We start from the raw sequence: 19,592 nt of genomic DNA, 5'->3' as shown, positions 1-19,592 counted from the left end.
TGCCGTACCAGCTGGAATCCTGCAATACCGGACCCCGAACAGGGCTGCCTTGATCTCCTCCCGCTGCACGGTCGGGGCCTTGTCGGCACCGGTGCCTGCCGGCTGCCGGGCGATGCGGGCCCAGGCGCTCACACGCTCCTGCCGCGCCAATGCCGTAGCTGAAATGGTGTCCCGAGGTCACGGGGCCCGGCGCTGCCCTCGTTCGCAGGCCAGCCTGGCCCCGTCCCCGCCGTTCCTGGGCTCGCTGCGCCGCGTTTCCGCGGGCAGGGGGCGAGGGGCCTGGGGCTCCCGGGGGTCCAGGCGGCCGCCGGGGAGCGCCCGGGCGCGGCGGCGGCGCGGGGAGGGCGGGGCTGCCCGGCCACCGCCCCGCCCCTCGCGCCCATTGGCTACGGCCGGGCCCTGTTTTACATATTCCCCGCCCCGCGCCGGCTCCGCACCAATGGGAGCGCGGGTGCGGCTGTCTCATTAGCATACGCACCTCTGCCCTGGGCGCGGAGCCGCCGCGGCTGCAGGACCGAGGTCCGGGAGGGGCGGGTGCGCCGAGCGCAGCCCCGGAGCCGCGGCCGCCGAGGGCCGGGGCGCACGGCCCGGGACCGCCACGGCCTCCCCCTCGCGCTGCCCGCGGGGCTGAGATGAGCGGCGGCGAGCGGCGCTGCGGGCTGTGCACGGGGCAGGCGGGCAGCGGAGGAGGGCTGACTTCCCGCTGAAGGGAGAGCCGCGCCGGCCGGAGGAGCCTCTTTATTTTGGTTTTTTTGTCGTCGTCGTTTTTGGAGGGGTTTTTATACGTTTTCCCGGCAGCCCGCCAGGCTCGGTGCGCGGAGGGCGCCAGCGGAGAGCCGCAGGCCGAGCCGAGCCGGGCCGGGCCGGGGGGCTGGGCGGCCGGCGATGCGGTGCCTCGCTCTGCTTGGCCTCGTCGCCTGGGGCCTGGGGAGCTGGGCCGGACACAGCGGCGGAGCGTCCCCCCCGCCCTGCCCGGCCCCTTGCAGCTGCGACGGCGACCGCGGCGTGGACTGCTCCGGGCGGGGGCTCGCGGCCGTGCCTCCGGGACTCAGCGCCTTCACGCACGCCCTGTGAGTCGGGGTGTGGGCCGGGCCGGGACGGGCGGGCAGGTAGCCGCGGCGGGGAGGTACCTGCGGCGGGAGCTCCCGGCGATTGAGCGTGTACGCGGTTGTTGTTGCCGCGGCTCTAGCGCGGTCGGCTGCGGGCCGCCGCGCTCCCCCGGCCCAGCCCGCGGCGGGGCCTCCGGGCCGCAGGCAGGGCCCGGCCCGCCGGGGCAGGTGAGCTTGGCAGGGCCCGAGGCGGCGCTCCGGCGGGCGGACTGGAGCCGGCCGGCCCCGAAGGCATGGCCTCGGAGGTTTAAAAGGCCGGCAGGAAGCCGCTCGGTCCGGTGGCAGCGAAAGGGGAGGTGTCGGGGCGTTCGGTGGGGCCCGAGTCAGTCCCGGTGCCGTCCTGAGCCGGGAGGGAGCTGCTGCCCGCACATGTGTGCGCCCCGAGTCGCCTTGCTCCTAGTTTTTCTCCAGAAACAAGTCGCCAGGTTACTCAGTTTTCTCCCAAAAGTCAAGGCGTTTTCGGTCCGAAGAACTCATAAGTCTGGTTAAATAAGGTGCCTTCGCTTTTACAAAATCTCTCACTGTGGTAAAGCATAGGGGAACCTTGGAAAAAAACAGCATAACAAAACCTCGAAGGTTTATCGAGTTTTGCTTGTGAATGAAGAAAAATACAAACTCCTGAAACATTTTATACCATATTCTATGATAGTATTGGAAAGCAGGCAGAAACTGGTCGATCTTGTGTGGAGTTTTGGTAACTTTATTATTAAAATTTTAATTGAGGAATGAGCACTGTTCTGTAGAGACATGACCGAGGAGGGATTTGCAGCTTTCAATACGGTAGCTTTGCTAATCCACAAACCTGTTAAGTTTCACAATAAAACCTGTCAGTCTTGCCCCACTTCTCAGCGCAGATTTCACAGGGTGGAGCAAGGTCTAGTGTGGGCCAGTGGTCAAGTCTGGTATTACTAAAGCTTTGCCGTGTTTACAACATATAACACGGCACACTACGGCAAATGATGGTGCGTGGCTTCAGATCGGTACTCAATTGCTCTTTTGTTGAAATACAGCAGTGGTGTATGCCTTCGAAAATTGCACTTTTTTTCTTTCTCTTTGTTTTCCTACACTTAATATGCAAAGGGAGTCTGATTCTTGGTTACTGGATGTTTTGTTTACTGAGGAGGTTTCCAATTTCTCCTACGTATTTGGATTGTTTCTTTTAATTGTTCAAGCTGGGTGGAGAAAGATTACTGGGCCTTTTTCCTTGTGTAATATTTGATGAATGGTAGAAGTTGCAGGTGTCAGTTGTTACCTGTGCTTAAATATTTTGTTCCTTTTTTTGTGCTCATGTGGTATTAGTGGGACCTCACTTTGTGGTGTTTTTCCTGTGGCAGAACTGGTGGTTTGTGAGTATTTGGGGTAGGGAGTTAGGGGCTGCCATCATGAACCCTTGGACTTACTGGTAAACAGTCTTCTCTTTCTTCCACAGATAAAACAGGGAACTTACCCAAATTCATAAAGTGCTTGAAGCCTCTCTGGTAAAAGCTGCATTTAAGCATGGGATTTTACAGCTGCTACATTACCTGGCTGTCTTATAAAAATGGGCTGGTACATCCTTGAGTGTCTGCAACACGACATTCGTTGTCTAATGGCCCTGAGTTGCCATAGGGAACACCTATTAGAGATAAGGCTGCCAAAGAGTTTCAGTTTGTAAGTTTCTCCTTACTGTACAGGTAAATTTCACAAAGCTAACGTCACACTTGTGGCAAAAGTGAGAGAAGACCTGCACACACTTCAGTGGGCTTTGGAATGAGTTTTTGTAGCTTTTCATTCTATGTTCTTTAAACTTGAGAAGAAACTTCTTTGAACTTGAGAAGTATCTGTCTGATTCTGTGGCAGTAGAGGATAGTCTTGATCCCTGTTTGTGTATAGTTCCTGCTTCCTTATTTACAGAAGGAAAAAATTTGATGACTTCTTAGTACTTCTGAGCTTCTCTGGTCTCTCTTGTAGTGAGGCCAGTAGAAGACAGTTTTGGAGGCAATAAAAAACTCACTTCTGACCTGCTTGAACTGGGCAATGTATAGTTTTGCCAGAGATGCTGAGTTGGTTTGTGTGGAGGAAGAACACATGAAAATAAAATTACACCCCTTCCTGACCATGTTTGTGTCATGGCAAAGCACCTTAGCTATGTGAAGAGAAGAAAGCTTTTCAATGCTGTTTGTCAGGCACTTTAATGGTGCCATGAAAGGCCCTTGGCACTGCTACAGGGCTTTTTTTGATTATAGCCATGGCAGCAGAAAGCCTATAGCATAGAGATGGCCGAAAATGTGTTACAAGTGATGTTCTGTGATAGTAAAGCAAAGCTGAGCCTAGATTTTTGCTTTGGCTAGGAGAGAGCAACTGAAGAAAAGTTGCTCACACTTGAAGTTGGCAGTGAATGAGTTCCAAGGCAGTTCAGAACCATGGAAGGGAGCTGGTATTTAATTTTCACTAGTTCTGTTTTCCTGAAGTCTTAATTTCTTAGTATTAATACTAATAATTTAGAGGTGACAGCACTAGATCCAGACTTTCTGAGGGGATGGAATGGATGGGAGGAACTCAGAGAGAGTTGGGTCAACATGACCAAGGATAATTGCTCGATACTTCTACTGTAGGCAGCCATTTGTTCTGTATAATTTAGGTAGGTGTTTATGTAACTCTTAATTACCATCTGCCTGTTTTTCTGTTTATGAAGGTTCACTTAGCTTTGTTGCAAAATAACTGTCATCTGTGCAAGTGGTGCCTGTGCTAGAATATGAAAATATTTCAATGCTACTGTATGCTTCTGATTTTTGCTATGATGTTTCACATGCCATGTTCTAGAAAACTTCATGCTAGTGAGAGGAAATTGTGGTAGGGCATACATGTGCTTGTGTTTCTCATAAGTGTCAGTTTGAGAACTGAGATTCCAGTTTGTAGAGTTTAATACTCATGTGAGTCTTGTACAGGAGATTAAAAGCAAATACATCTCTCCAAAAGTAATTATCTAGATCTTCCATGGGCCTAGCTGGTTTAGGTCTTTCCTGACAACCATGAGGAATATAGCCCCCTCTCAATACCTGCTATTATATTTTAGGCACTTGAAAAAAGAAATAAGTAGAACACTTTCAAGAAAAATACTAGTGCTTCTTGCATGTATTTTCAGGGAATGGTAGGGTATCTTGCTTTGATTTTACTTTCTTTGAGTTGTGAAAGGTGGGGGCTTGTGAGCTCTGTCTGCCCTAGACTAGGGAATAGACCTTCAGGATGGAATTGTCATCTCAATCCTTTGGGTTTTATTGCTCATTTAACCTAACAGTGCTGTCTTTCTGTGGGCTGTTATGCACTAGCTTTATAAGGTCAAGATGTGGCAGTTGAGATCCTTTTTTTCACTTGTTTCATGCTACATGTTGCTTCAGCAATCACAGAGAGTTGGCAATCTGTATTTTGGTATACATGGTATCTGGAAGTACCTACAGGCTCTCACGCTCGAGTGAGATGCCTTGCTCCATTTATGTATAAATGGTTCTGTTTGGATTGAGCAGAGCTTGCCCATTCTTTTTTGTCTTTTCATCTATCACTGTTATTTTTTTTGTAGAATGGTGGTAAAAAGTAGTAGAGAGATATGAGGTGACTTCTTCTGATACAACAAAGATAGACATATTTAGCGTGCTGCTATGGTCAGATATGTAAGAACAGTTAAGGACCTGGATGAGTTTTGTTAGTGCTGTCTAGCAGAGCTGTTATAGTGAAAAGTGAAGATGTCCAGATGTGACATTGAGTCTGGAAAATGTAGCATAATTGCAGTTCTCCTGAGATAGCAAAGCCTTATCTAATTAGAGGTTTGAAGGTTTTACAGTTAAACCATTTAGTTTTTCACTTGCCTGTGCTACGGACTGGTGATGTGATGGCAAGCAATAACTCCATACTTCTTTTAGAAAGACATGGTCATGTCATTGCAGCTTTTATATTCCTGTAAATCAGCAGAAATGTTGTTATATTTGTACAGGTCCATGAAATCCCATGGACCTGTACTGAAGAAATTCAGAACTTGAGTTTGGTGCAATATTCAGTGATTGCAGCAACAGTCTTTCCAGCAAATATCATGCACCAATTGGAGTCTTTATCTTCATTTTAAGCTGGCCAGTTTATCTGTCAGTCTTGTAAAAAAGTAGATGCTCTTAGGTAGTGTACACAAAGTGAAACTGTTGGTGTTTTAAAGTTTTGTTGAGTATTTTTGCCTTTTTTATGTTTCTGTTGGTATCAAATTTGGTGTTTTCCTCTTTACCTTTTATCCCTCCCCCAAAAACCCCAACATTCTGCCACAGCATGCAATTTCTCAGGTATTTGGCACTTATTTTGTACACTGAGCTCATTTGTATCAGCAATATATACTTTCTTGTTTGATGCTTACTGGCAGAGGCTTGTAAGTGTGATTTTGGGGAATAAATACTAAGATAAGTCTGCAGCCTGGAAAAAAGTTCGACTTTATTGTAAGCAAGTTTATGCTAGTAAATAATCACCTTTTCAGTTCTTGAGAGGAATTTGCTAGTAACTATCTACTTGAGAGGGAAAATATGGAAGCTGTAATATAAGGACTGAAAAACAAAACAAAACCGAAAAAACCTCCTCTGCAAGGATCTTTGTTTGTTTTGTATTCTACATCTAAGCCAGCAATTTTTGCAGAACACAAGCTCTTATTTACCCAGAGAAAATTACTGGCCTAGATTTCCGAAGGGCTGAGCACCCATATCACGTTTTAGAGAGCATGGTAGCTGCGGGGCTCCGGGAGTATCTCTGAATGTCAGAGATCTTCCTCTCAGCCACCCTTGTGCTTTTCCTAAAAGTTTGTTCCTAAAGATGAGCCTCTTGTTGGGAATGGATAGGAGCTGGTGTTCTGTTTATATTCTGGAGGATTTGCCAGCAACCCAGGTTTGCCTGCTCCTTGTTTTGCAAACAAGCAAGGGAGTGAAATGGATGGCATTGGTTTGCTTCAGCGTGGCTGCATGAAACTTCATGGCCAGCAGTTACTCTGTAAAGGGATTAATGTGTTTCAGGCAGCAGATCTGTGCTGCCAGGCTGTGGTTTTGGGTCTCTTTATGGAAGAAGCAGAAAGTCAAAAATAGCTTGAGGAAGAATTAGAGAGATCTGTATAATCCTAGAACTAGGAGACAGACGTGGGAGAAGGTACATAAGAGAAGAGCAGAAGCGGCCATTCCTATTTGAGGAAACCTGTAAATTGAAGCAACATAGATTTAAATGCTACAAGACTTTTGCTTACAGAGATATCAATAGCATTTCATGGGTGAGAGATGCCTAGCCATCCTCTCCACCTGGTAGATTCACCATCTGCTTCAACAGTGACCTAGGATTTTGCTCTTCTGTAAAGTTTATAAGAACTACTCGTCTGTAAAAGAAAATCAAAGAAATACTCGTCTGTAGTTTTTTAAACCTGCCTTTCAGGTACTGCTGCAGTTTCTGATAAGATGTTCTCAAACTTTGGTCTGGAAAGAGATTTCTGGTCATGTGATGTTGGTTCTCAATGCTTTCCAACCACTAGCTTGCCCTGCACAACCCTGCTGAAAACGTGGAGGTAGCTGCTGGTACTTCCTTTGCTGATAGATGGGTAAAGATTTGGTTGATGCAGAATTGCATGAAGTGATGCTTGTCACAGGAGCTCACACAGAGGAGAGGAAGATCTTGGTGTGACTATATAAATACTGCCCTTGCTATAAATATGTCTAAGAGCTCTTCTTTCAGAATCAGGCCCAGATTATTTTTTGTTTTGTTTTTGGTTTGTTCTTTTGGGGGTTTTTTTGGTTTTTTTGTTTTGTTTTGGTTTGGTTTTTTTTGTTCCAAATAAAGCTGGTGTGTCCAAATTGGAAACATGCAGTCGTACTTGTAAGCGTACCTGGAAAGTATAATCAAATAATGAAAAAATAGCCTGTGATGTACCTGCAAAACAGTTGACCTTTCTGCCCTTTTTTTTAAAAGTGCTAAGTTATTGTTCCTGTCAGTGAGTTTCACTGAAGTTGAAAGTTTTCAATATTTTCAAATATTATGTCATTTGTTTTAAAATACATACTTGAAATAGCAGAATCCTTTTTTTTTTTTAATGCTGAATTATTTAACTGTTACAGGATTATGACAAGGTCAGAATTTTCCACTTCCCAGAAACATACTCCTGTTGCTGAAAGAGTTGGGGAAATCTGTATTTCAGCTTCACCATGAATTTGAAAGCACAATGATATTATACATCTCTTACAAAACAACAGAGGACTTTAGTGATTTCAAAAATAAAAACTTGAAGTTGGTGTCTGAAAACTGCTTTTGAACTTGAATGGGTAATAGCCAACTGATGGCATTATGCATAATGTCAGCCAATATGATAACATGTTTTAAAAAATACAGATAGCTATTTTTGAACAGGTGATATTGATATATATTCCCTGATGGACTGGGGTCTGACATCTGTGAGGGATATGTTTGATTTTGGGAAATAAGAATATCACTTCAGGAATTTCTATCAGCTTCTTTTTCCTCATATGTTTTTAATATTTGCTATTTACTGAGTTAGAAGGAAGTAATATTTTTCTTTGGTGGCCTATTTCAGTCATACAGTGTGTTTTGGAGTTAGGAAAACTTTGGCTAAGCTTTGAACGTTATTACCCTTTCTTAAACCTACTAAAAAGTATTTTATTAAATATATTTTATTTGATGTCCTATCAAAGGACGAATGGTCTCCATAGCATGGCAGAAATAAAAATCAGTTCCTTAGGATTTCCTTGTGTGTTTTTTGCATTTATGTCTGATAAATGCAATTCATAAAGGACACATGTGAAGTAATGAGTTGTGTGTGAGATAATGATGTCTTTTTCACAATAGAAAAAGTTTCTTGTGTTTCTCAAGTCATAGCAGTTTTAAATGTATTCAGATGTTTGTTGCTATAATGTCAGATAACTCGAAAACATCCAAGATTTGTTGCTGAAATTTGGTGTTCAGTGTGCATCAGTACTGGGGTTTTTTGGTTGATGTTGTTGAAGCCTAATATTGATAAATACATGTAATTAAGAGTCTTCGTTTATAACTTGGTAGGTAATTGTATGACTTGTAGGTAATTCAGAAAGTGGTTAGTGACTTCTGACAACTCAGCCTCAAGGTTTTACACAGTAAAGATATACTTGAAGTAATTTCTGAGTCGGAATTTGTTTTGTTTTGTTTTTTGATCTAAAATGAAAATTAAAGTTTAAAATTATGTAAGTTAACTTTTTTCCTTAAGGCTAGGAAAGCCATTACAAAAACTAAGAACACCTTTTTTTTTTTTTTTTTTTTAATGTAGTAACTAATTCCTGTAAGCTTTGCATTAAAAATAAAGGAGGAGCCTCAAATCATTGTGGTCTGGAAGACAGGGCTGAAGTTGCACAGAAGGTTCTGTCTCTGGGGCAGAAAAAAAGATCTTTCCAAGAGAGCAAGTACTAATTATTTACATTGAAAAAAAAAAAAAAACCTCCACCAAAATGAAGAAAAACCCAAAGTCAGAAGAAGTTGTTGAGAAGACTGTGGAGAGCACCCTCAGAAGTAAGGTCATTAGAAAGTAAACAGCCATCCTTGCAGCTCTTATTTGAGCATTTTCTTACTAGAATTTTTTTTTTTTTAAGTGATGCGCCTTCTCCTTTTCTCTCTCCAGCCAATTGTGGTAAAATACTAGGCCTTGTAAGGACTTTTTTCACCTTAAAACTTTTAAGCAAATGTGGCTGGAGTTTTAAATGGTTACATGATTAGAAGTGAATCATAAATGAATGTGCAATTTCAGAGGTATGCAGGGGAGGCCTAAACCTGTTTAATTTAGGTTAATAATGCTGCAGATGCAGTTGTGTATTTTATAAGGTTGCTCTGCGAAAACGTGTTTTAATTTGGGAGTTTTCCCACTACCTTCTTGACATCTGCATGGTTACAGATTAATTGCCTGACCCAGTGACCCAGTGGGGAGAGCAGCATGGCTGTGCTTTCAATAGGCATGTCACTGACAATGGAAACATATGGAATATTTCATTCCCATCTTTGAAAGCGATGTATGGGGCTGTAAGGGCAGAGGGCCGGGGGCTTCAAACTTCACAGTAGGTTGGTAAGCTGCTAGCCATAAGGTTTGCTGTGAGCAATCAAATGCTCTTGCTGAAGCTGTCATACTTTGCCTAGCTCTGCTTTATTGTGGCACTAGAACCTCAGATGTAAAGCAATGCTGTTTTGGCATTGCAGTATTGCAATGTATTGCAAAAGTATTGCAGGTTGAGTTTCATTCTTCCCTGTATGTGATACTATGGAGTGTTTTTTCTCAACCATTTGGGCACTGTGGTGGTTGGTGTTTGGTGTTCAGTAGATGCAAAAGATGTGAGTGCAGATTTGGGGGTCCTGCTGGGATGTACCTGGGGGTCAATTTCTCCTGTGCCCATTGCTTCCCTTTCAGAGCACAAAGTGGCACCTGCTGTTCCCTGCCATCCAAAGAGGACATGGCAGTGCGTTAGTTTGTAAAGTGAGAGTTTGTTTTTCTTACACTCAGGGCTTTAGAGTTGTGGCAGGAAAGCAAGACTTTCTGCTCCTGTTGCAGGAGGAGAAGATAGTGCAAGTCAGGAAAGGATGTTTGGGGAAGCTTGCTGTTCCTTGAATGTCAGAAGGACTCTGTGGTATCAAGCTTCAGTCCTTTCTTTTTTCCTAGAATTTGATGTATGGGATATCCTGACTGTCCTTTTTAAAACTTTGTCTCATGTTATTTTAAAAATAATTCTCACTTGAGAAGTTTCCTTGCTGTTTTCTAAATGCTGATCCAGAATATTAGCAGATGTAGTTGGTTCATCCAGAAAAGTGGAAAGACTGTGAAACCTGTGACTTTGGAGTGCAGGCCTCTCTCTCTGGTGCAGTGGGTCTTTCTGTCTGGAAATGTGCCTGGTGTTTTCCATGTGGTAGGATTGGATCCAACCTTCACTCCACTGGTGCATGTATAAGCTGTGAAGAGGCTGTCATCTTTTTCAGGTGCTATGGTTGGAAACGTTAGACATATGTTGGTTTTTTTACTAGGGGGAACCTTTCCCAGACTGGGGTATATGCCTGTAGTGGTGCTCTCAGCAGTTCTGAGCTGCTCCTGCAAATTAGGAGGCCTTTAACCTACTGAAAGGGGTCCTGCACTGTTTGGAAGATAGATGCCTGACTTGAAGAAATTTTGCAAAGCTGCTGTCAGCAGCAACCTACGTATTCCTCGTTTGTCTCCATTATTTACAGTTTAATTCATAGTAGGTGCTCTCTTGAGGCATTAAATGCTCCCTGTGCTGGGTATCTTTTTGTGGTCTTGGTGGCCTTCATGGAATTGGCTGGGGAGAGAAAAGGAAATGGTCCTTTGTAAAGAGTCTACTCTGAGAATATAGTTACGATTTGGGCCTGTGCAGGCTTCTGCCTTTTGGTAATTTTTTACTGCTGTTGGTTTTGACATTTAGGTTAAAAAAAACCAATAGAAGTGGATGGGCTAATATTGACCAAACTGTTAATATTTTACAGAACTAGTGTGAGTCTTGCTACATGTAGAAAATCCATGTCTTTTCCAAGGACAAATCTGCTGGCTCTGTGTTACTGTGGCTAAGTGTTTACTGGAGACATTGTATCTCTTCAATGTCAGGTCAGGCATTTATTCAGAATTGACTTGATCTTGCTTGGCATTTTTGTCCAAAAATTTCAACTAGTTTGTTTACATGTTGTTTTTCTTTAACCTGCTTACTGGAAAGGGAGGTCTCTAGTTTTCAGACCAAAACTGTACAACATATCAATGCTCAAGAGCATTAAGCAGGGATTTAATTTGTTTTCGGGATAATAAGTGGCAGTTGTTTACTTCTTCAGAGGAATCCTTTGCTGTTTTGCAGCAAGACCGGTTTTTCCTCCTTAAAACTCTTCAACCTCCTGAGTAATTATGCCAGTAAAATAAGTCTACGTATTCAAGAAAGACTAGCATGAAAACAATAATATATCTGAAATCCCGCTTAAGAGTAGGACTGTTTGCACTGTGATTGTATCTTCACTTACATAAAATATTTTTTTCCCTGTAATAACATGAATGGGAGAAGTTCTGTAACATTGGATAAATATGCAAATACCCTTGGTATTTGCCTCAACAGATATATTCCCTATATCCTTCAGGCAAAGTGCATCACCTGGTCTGGGTTGGTTCAGTGCCATCAGGAATAGTGAATAGTGGAATAATAATGTAAACATTAAAAAAAATCTGTCCCTCATGCCATTTTTTGGTGGACTTGCCTCTGTGAATTTGGTGCCCTGTCTGATTTATTTTACTGTAAAAAGGTTGAGATTTATATTGTTGGCCACTTCACTGTGCAAATTGACTTTCCAACTAGTTTGTCCTTTGTCATCTTCAATGGGAATAGGCAGCTTCTGTTTCATCTCTGGCCTGCAAATGCCTGTCAGGAGACACACTTTAGAGGTACTGGGGAAAGTGAGGATTCTACACAGTGTTTATGATATATGTACATACTTAAAAAAAAACCCAGTTCTTTCAAAAGAAGGTACATTGGTTGCATTGTGTTACAGAGAAAAAGAACAAGAATTGTGCCCACCGTCACTTACCCCGTATGCTATGTAAGTTTTAATTGTTGGCACCTTTCATGAACTATCAAATTGAAAAGTAGCTTCTTAAGAGAACAGATGAATCATAGTGTGGATCAACAGGCAGAGTGCAGAGGTGGTTTTACATGTGACCATTTTCAGTATTATGATTCTTTTGCGTCTCTAGTTTAAAGAAAGAAAAAACATTGAATAGTAGCAGCCTGCCTTGGGATTTGAGCCCGGCTCATGTTTGTGTTGAAGTAGAAGCCTTATGTATGATAGTGGTGAGTTCTGTTTAGCTGTGCTGTACATCAGTGAAAATCTGCAGGAACATATAGATATCCGCTTCAGCAGCTTTATCTAAGGGCTTTGCTAAAAGAGTTAGGAGTGAGTAATAAAATTTTAAAGTTTGGTAAACGAGGCAGAAAGGTTCTTGCAGCAAAACAGTGCTAGCAGATGCTTTTTTTGAGTTTGGTAGCAGATATCTTTAACGATTCACATCTGCAAAACTATTGGGAAAGCCTTAAGGTCTGTCAGTGTTATAGATGTTGCTTATCTCCTTTCGGAGCTCAAACATGTAAGCATAGCCTTAAATAGGATTACTTTTTAACCTGTCACTATGAAATAGTCAGTCTTTGGTTTAGGTCTTCCTGAAGTACATAGGGTGTTAGAAATACAGAATATTGCTCCATATTTGCTTTGTATTTTACAAGCAGTTAACACATAGTATAATTTCAGAGAATATATGTGGATCACCCAAGAAGCTTCAGCAAATAATCACTGCATGTGCAGTTAAAAACACAAACAGGCCCTATTGTGCTGCCATCTTGTCAGCAGCAGCACTGCACTGCTGATGTCTTGGAAAGGCTCTTTTCTCCAGGTATGCAGCTGGGAAGGAGGAGATTCTGTTACAGCTTTTCTTCACCAGCTTTTCGGTGCAAATGGCTTTCATTAAGTTTTCACACAATAGCCCAAGGCTTTTGGGGAAGGACTAGACTGGAAAGTCATCACACTTATTGCCATATGTTGCTTGCATTTAGACAAGGTGGTGAATGAAGCGCAAGAGGCATCTTAAACACTGAAAATCTTGGTCATATTTTAAGCTTTTTTAACTGTTACAAAGATAACATCTGTGGAGAGATTAATGAGCAATAAGTAAACTGGGTTGAATCCGGGCTTGCAGAATGCAGTTTAACTGCTTTAGGTTTCAGCACACTCATTTAATTACTGGGTTACTGAAGGTTTTCTCTGCTGTGGGGGAGTGTGTGTGTGTGTAGGGAAAACGTGAACATTTATACAAAGAACTGTGAATGAAGTTTGGGGTATTGCCTTCATGTTGCCTAAACAATCCCACTTTATATTATCCCTGCATTAATTTCCTTTCAAGAAGATTGTAGATAGGTCCTGCTATCACTTACACTCAATTATTTCAGTGTTCACTTCCCCGTGTGATTAACACGCACAAGCTTAATTATTCTTTTCTGGCCTAGGGAGAGATTTCCTTCCAATAATTACCTTCACTGCCCTTTACCCTTCTGCACATTAGTTTGTTTGGAGAAACGTAGTTGCTTGGTAAGCAACTCCAAACAAGGCAGTGCCTGGAGCTGTCTTGGAAACATAAATTATACGTTTTAAATAGCATGTTAAGCTTCAGTTTGCAGAAACTAAACTACTAGATGTACTGAATTAGCAAGCTCTAAACATTTCTTCCCTAACTAAAGTCACTCCCCTCCTGTGAGTTCAGCAGGAAAGCCCCAGTTTACACTGCACTTCTTCAATACTGTATTGGGGCAATACAGGTATGAACGAAAAGACATTCAAGTTACCAAATAACATCCATTAGTTCAGCCATTTCTTTCTACTAGCAGCTGTTTAGTCATACTGTGTTTAAATGTATTTATAAGGTGAATGTGATGCAATGCTGCCGAACTGATTGCTCTCTGGTAGCAAAGAAATACACATTTCATCTTGTGGAAATTTCTCAGGATTATATATCCTTCTGTTTGCCTTCCATTTTGTCCTTCCTAATACATAGTATGGATGAAAGAAAATACAAATAGTAAACATCAGCAGGAATAAAATACAGCAGGAATAAATAATGCATTCTTTGTTAAAACTGGTTTTGTTTGAATTCCGTGGTGGTTAGAAGATAGGATTTCTTGAGCTGACTGGTACAGAATTAGTTCTAAAAGCTTTTTCTGTTGCAACATTTTTTAATGTATGTGCCATACAGTATACGGTCTGATACGTCAGAGGAATGGGTTGCTTCACCCTCTACCATGTTTATTGTAAATAGTCCTTATATCTATTTCGTGGTAAATATAATGAAAAGTAGCAAAAAGTTTCATTTGTCTTAAAACTTTGAATATTTAGTGTTCTTATAAAGATGGGATGATTTTTAACTCCACTGTTAATGACATGGTAAATATTTGTAAAGTTTACAGCCTTTGTGTACGTGGAAACAATAAACTGTTTTAACTTGATAAAGCTATGTATGTTTTTAAATGAAATTGCCTTCTTCAGTATACCCTGGTTTTTGTTCAAAAACAGACAAAAAGTGATCATGTTTTGTGCATTTCCTCACCTTTTTCCCCTAAGGTAGTCTCTTAAACTAATCTGATCATCTGTCCCTCAGCTAAAATTTAAGATAAATCACTGTATCTGCTTTACACTCCTCAGATTTAGTAGCGAATATAAGATATATTGTTTTTTATTGTGGAATCCAGCATTGGAATTGCATTACATTACTTCATTTGTTGTATTAAAAATGATTTGTCAGTTTCAATAATAAACGTTTCACACTCTCAACTTGCAGGGCATTAATTCTTTTTTTTTTTTAATGTTATCTTTATAATTTTGCTGGGGATAAATTGGAAAAATCGGTGTGTTAATAGTAGTAAATTATTAAATTGTTAATGAGGAAATGGGGTGTCATAACTTAAAGGTGTCTGTGTTAGGAGCAAGTTTCAAGCTGTATGGCAAGTTTTATTCGCCTTGGCTTACTGATTCAGTAAAATTCATAGTCTTTCAAGGTAGAAGGAACACTTCTTCAAAACAAGCAAGACAAACCAGATCATTTTGTAATGGAGCTTGGGAAGGCTATGTTTTGTCCACTTTGTAACCATTATAGTTGTCTTAATGTCAATTTACATTGGTCAATGGCATTTAAGTAAGAGCTAGAGGGCATTTCCTTGCCTATAGAGCAGCAGTGATGATGTAAAGATATGCTCATGTTTGTCATGTAGAGATAACGAAGGAGACCAAGTGTTCATAAAGCCCATTTTTTTTCTAGCAGTTCATCTGTAAAATGCATATTGCTGGGAAGATGCATGTGCTTTTTTCTATCTGTGAGCAAGCTAGAAATACAGGCAGGTTACTTGATTGCCTTCTGTGGGTTGCTTGCTTTTCGATCACACATGAAGTAGATGTGTTTGTATAAAAATTGATCCTATGTACATGATTAAACTTGACAAGCCTTAATCTCTGTTGCAAAGACCAGATAGTTAATGTGGTAGGTCTTTGCTTTTCATGTGAATACTTGAAATGTTCTGTTTGCATTAAGTAAGCTGTTTTTTTCCTTGGTAGTTTAGTGATTAAAATCTGCTCAGTTTTAAATAGGTGTAGTCATTTGAATACTGAGAACAAAGTCAAACGGAAGAGATAACTTAACCTTTTCAAGAAAATTACTAGTAATAAGTGCTTTTTTGACCTCTTTTCTATAATTACAAGTGATGGCTATCAGTTCTTTTTGGCATAGAGTTTCTGTGAAAGATTTCACTTGCTTGTATACATTTTCCTTAAAAATTAGAACATATGCTAATTTTTTATTGGCTTATATTCTTGGGTCAGCAGTAGTAAGTATTACTAATTTTATTCATGTTAGGGCAAAATCCAGAAGTCCAGAGCTGCCCTTGTAAGTTTGCTTAGCACAACTATCCAGTTTGGGATGCAATTCCTAACCAACAGTCATGCTGGTGAGTGCCTCTGATGTCTGAATAGTTTTGGGGGTTTGTTTGGTTTCATTTTTTTTCACAAAATTATTAGGGTTGGAGGGTCCTCTGGAGATCATCCAGTCTAACCCCTCTGCCTAAGCAGGGTCACCTAGAGCAGGTGACCCAGGAATGCCTCCAGGTGGGGTTTGAATGTCTCCTGAGAGGGAGAATCCACCACTTGCCTGGGCAGCCTGTTCAGTGCTCTGCCACCTTCAGTGTAAAGAAGTACTTCCTCATTTTGCTACTTCAGTGAAACTTCTTGTGGTTTAGTTTATGGCCATATTTGCTTGGGTGTTTTTGTTTGTTGGGGTTTTTTAATTTGTTTGAGGGTTTTTGTTGTTGGGCTTTTTTTTTTTTGGGCTTATTTTTTTTTACAACAGCAGTTTAGACACTGAGCCATGCAACTAGTGAGAGGCAAAGCCTCACCCTTTTGAGGGCCTTGAGTTGTACAGGGTGGGCTGGGTTATGTTGTGCTTTTTTATGTTATATTGCAGTGGCATATTTTCACATTATATTGCAGTTTTATCAGACATTCTTGCAGTATTTTTATCAGCCTGATACAAATTTGGGTTGTAACTGATGCGTTAGATGCACTTAGGATGCAATTTCATGCTTGGTTTTAGAATGTAAATTACTTTTCTTGCTTTTTGCTAATAGAAAAGAGTTCCTCCTTAACTGCTGTGGTAAATAATCACAGAAATTGTCAATAATGTAGTAGAACTTGAGTGAAAATTCCTCCTTTATTAATGTTGAACTGTATTAAGGTTAGTGATATGAGACATTCTGATAAAGGCTTGTGAATAGGCTTTCTGAAAATATGTGCTTGGAGTTAGGCCTTCAAACCAAGTCATGCAGACATTGCTCTGTGTTTTTCCTCCTTATTTTTTTAGTGTAGTTACATCATATTTTCTTGGAGGAGGAGGAAACAGGAACACCATGTAGGACAGGTGCTAGTCGTGTATTGTTTGTTGTGGCCTTAATTCAGTGGTCTGAGGTAAGACTAGAAAGAGATTTTTATGTATAATACCTAAGTAGGCAGTCTAAGCTTTGAAAAGCAGAATCACTGAGTGTCATTAGATTACCATTCCTGAAAGGCAAGTTACTGCTTTGATTATGGGAACAGAATTACAAGCAGCTGACTGGTGTATTTAAAAAAAATAATGAAACGGTCTAAGTTGATTTGTATCCAGTTGCATTTTCATAAAATTATAGAGTGGTTTGTGTTGGAAGGGGCTAAAGATCATCTAGTTCCAACCCCTTGCCATGGGCAGGGATACTTTCTGCTAGGCCAGGTTGCTCAGACTCCTATCCAAGCTGGCCTTGATCAAGGATATTCCAGGGATGGGACACCCACAGCTTCTCTGGGTGACTTGTTCCAGAGTCTCACCACCCCTACAGTAACGAATGTCTTCCTAATATCTAATCTAAACCTACTGTGTTTCAGTTTGATGCCATTCCCTGTTGTTCTGTCGCTTCATGCTCTTGTAAATAGCCTTTTAGGCTCCCTTCAGGTACTGGGAGACTGCAATGAGGTCACCCCAAAGCCTTCTCTTTTCCAAGCTGAGCAATCCCAGGTTTTGCCTAGATGCAAAGTTTTCTTTTTATAGCATGTGTTGTTTGTTGAAGAGTGCCTGCTGGATACATAGGCGGTGTATAGAGTATTTTAAACCGTTGCTTTTTGCATTTGCTCAGATTGGTGTTTGTAATAAAAATGGTTTGGCTGTTCATGTTGTGGGAGTTTCTGTCAATCGCAAAAAGGCTATTCCAGTTTTCTTTCAGGGGAGAAAGTGTTGTAGAGATTACCAGAGCATCAGCTTGTGGTTCTTTGATGTGAAAAATGTCCTCTACTAATGATTTTGGTAGTTTTTGGCCGGACTGGCTGGGCCAGTCCTCCACTGGAAGCTGCTTGTATTCACAGGACAAGGGCATTTACAAGACAATGGAGTGGAGACTGTGGCCATGGTTGGGCAGGTGATGGCTTTGTTAGGTGGTGGTTGTACCTGGTGCTTCCTACTCACCTCCAAGCCTTTCACCACATGCATTGGGTGCCTGGCACAAAACAGTGACCACATCAGCCTGCTGCTTTGGCCGGTTTGGAGTGGGAAGGGGTTAGATGACTAGGTTTCTTCCAACCAGCCTGCATCTATGAGGATGATATTTCAATGGTGTTTTCTTAAAACTGTTTTGTTTCCTGTTTGTGGCCCAAATATTACAAGTTTCTATAGCATTTCTGTTAAACAGAATCTGCCTACACTGCTGAAAAGCAGAGGTAATCCTCAAATGTCCTATTTAATACACCAACATAGGTATTACATCAGTTTGGTCCTAAATAGTGGAGTACAGATTACCTTCATTATATTAAATGCAAGCAGATATTTAATTGTATGAGAGGCCACTTACATAGCAGGGTTTGTACTTTAGCCTTCACCAGCTCTGTTTTCAGACAATGCTAGTCATGTGCAGTCTCAACGTTACCCAGTCCTTTTTCAGCTGTGTGCTTCAGGATGACCAGGGATGTTGCATCAACATGCGTTGTTCGCCTTGCTTTCATTTTGGGAGCTGCTGTCTTGTGATGGATTTGAGTGAGCTGCTGCAGATACGCCAGTTTTATGACTGTTTAGCAAGGGATATACAGCAAAGAGTGAGCATAGTAAGCTTGAACTTCTTGTTATTGACGATAATATTTAAAAGCTAAAATGTAACAGTATTTTGGTAGTGAATACGTGGAAATTGTGTGTACTGCTTAATGTATTTCAGAAATCCCTGTTACTTTTCTTCTTTAAATACAAGAAAACAGGCGTGTAATGCCTCATTGAAAGAAGCCTGTAGGGGTGCTTTGTGAGGGTCTTAATTAAGGGCTTTGAAAGACTAAACAAAAGGAAAAAGAAAATGCTACAGGGTTATTGTTATTCCAGCCCATTGGCTCAGAGAGCTGACCATCCATTGGTGCCTTCTGTCCTTTTGGGAGCTGAATGACACTTTTGTTCATGGTTAACAGAGGTGAAAGAAGCCAATTATTGGCTGTCTTTTCCACAGGGCAGCTGCAGACGGATTTCACTGCAGGCAAATATGGACTCTTCTACCACAAGGACGGTTGTGATGACAGTTATTTTTGTGGGATTGTATGAAAGAAAACAGATCTTTTTTTCCCCTTCCAGTGACTTGTGTAGATGTTTATTGAAAACTACTGTGAATATGCTGGCAGGGAACAGGAATGTTTGAGGGACTAGATTCCCCATGCTAACAGTGTACTCAACGTTTTCTCTGAGTGAATTTTTTTTTATTTCTTTTTCTCCTCTTACTTTCTTTTTTACTTTGAAATTGCAGTTGATTTTAACTGTAGAGTTTTTCTAATTGGTGTTCAGTGTGCATTTAACACTCTTATGGCTTGCCAGCTCAGACTGTGCTGGCTCCTTTGTGTGCAGTAATGACAGAGGGGCAACCTCTGCAGGTTAGTGGGAAGCCCTACCAATGGCAAAGCACGTCTGCATGCCATTAAGGACCTCAGATAGTGTCTGTGCCTGAAACTTGTCACCCCTTCTCCCACACCTCTATTGCTTGGTCCAGTACATTATAAAAATCTTTCCCACAAACTCTTTCTTTTATAATTCAAAATGTATTCTTTCCCCTGCAAATTTTCTTTGTTTCAATCTGTAGTTGTAGTTTAAATGTGTAAAGAGAGTCAGTAGACTAAGAACCAGGTTCACTGACTGTTGGGATTCTGTAGAAGTCACCTCCAGTTAGGGGCAAATTTTGAGCAAGGACCCATGTCTCAGTCAGGGTTGATCCATCTTTGTTACACTAGCAGACTTCTTGTCATGTTAACTGCTCAGCAGGCCTGCCAGTGGTTGAGGTGGGCTGCTTGTGAGATAGCCTGTTTGCATTTAGGCATAGTTCATAATAATAGCAGTAAACAAAAGGAAAAGGTGAT

General features: G+C 41.6%; 1 protein-coding gene across 1 annotated transcript in view; it reads left to right on the top strand.

Annotated features, from left to right (window-relative positions):
* The first annotated feature begins 495 nt into the window (after positions 1-495).
* Positions 496-19,592, top strand: part of LGR4 (leucine rich repeat containing G protein-coupled receptor 4) — a 71,062-nt gene continuing 51,965 nt past the window's right edge. The window contains exon 1 of the mRNA XM_085062970.1: positions 496-1,070. Coding sequence (XP_084919096.1) covers positions 886-1,070 — 185 coding nt within the window. The 5' untranslated portion in view covers positions 496-885. The remainder of the gene's footprint in view (positions 1,071-19,592) is intronic.

The sequence above is a fragment of the Lichenostomus cassidix genome, chromosome 5 (genome assembly GCF_008360975.1).
Source record: "Lichenostomus cassidix isolate B80296 chromosome 5, HeHo_3.0, whole genome shotgun sequence".
NCBI lineage: Eukaryota > Metazoa > Chordata > Aves > Passeriformes > Meliphagidae > Lichenostomus > Lichenostomus cassidix.
The sequence above is the reverse complement of the archived record's forward strand: the minus strand, read 5'-3'. Positions and strand labels throughout refer to the sequence as shown.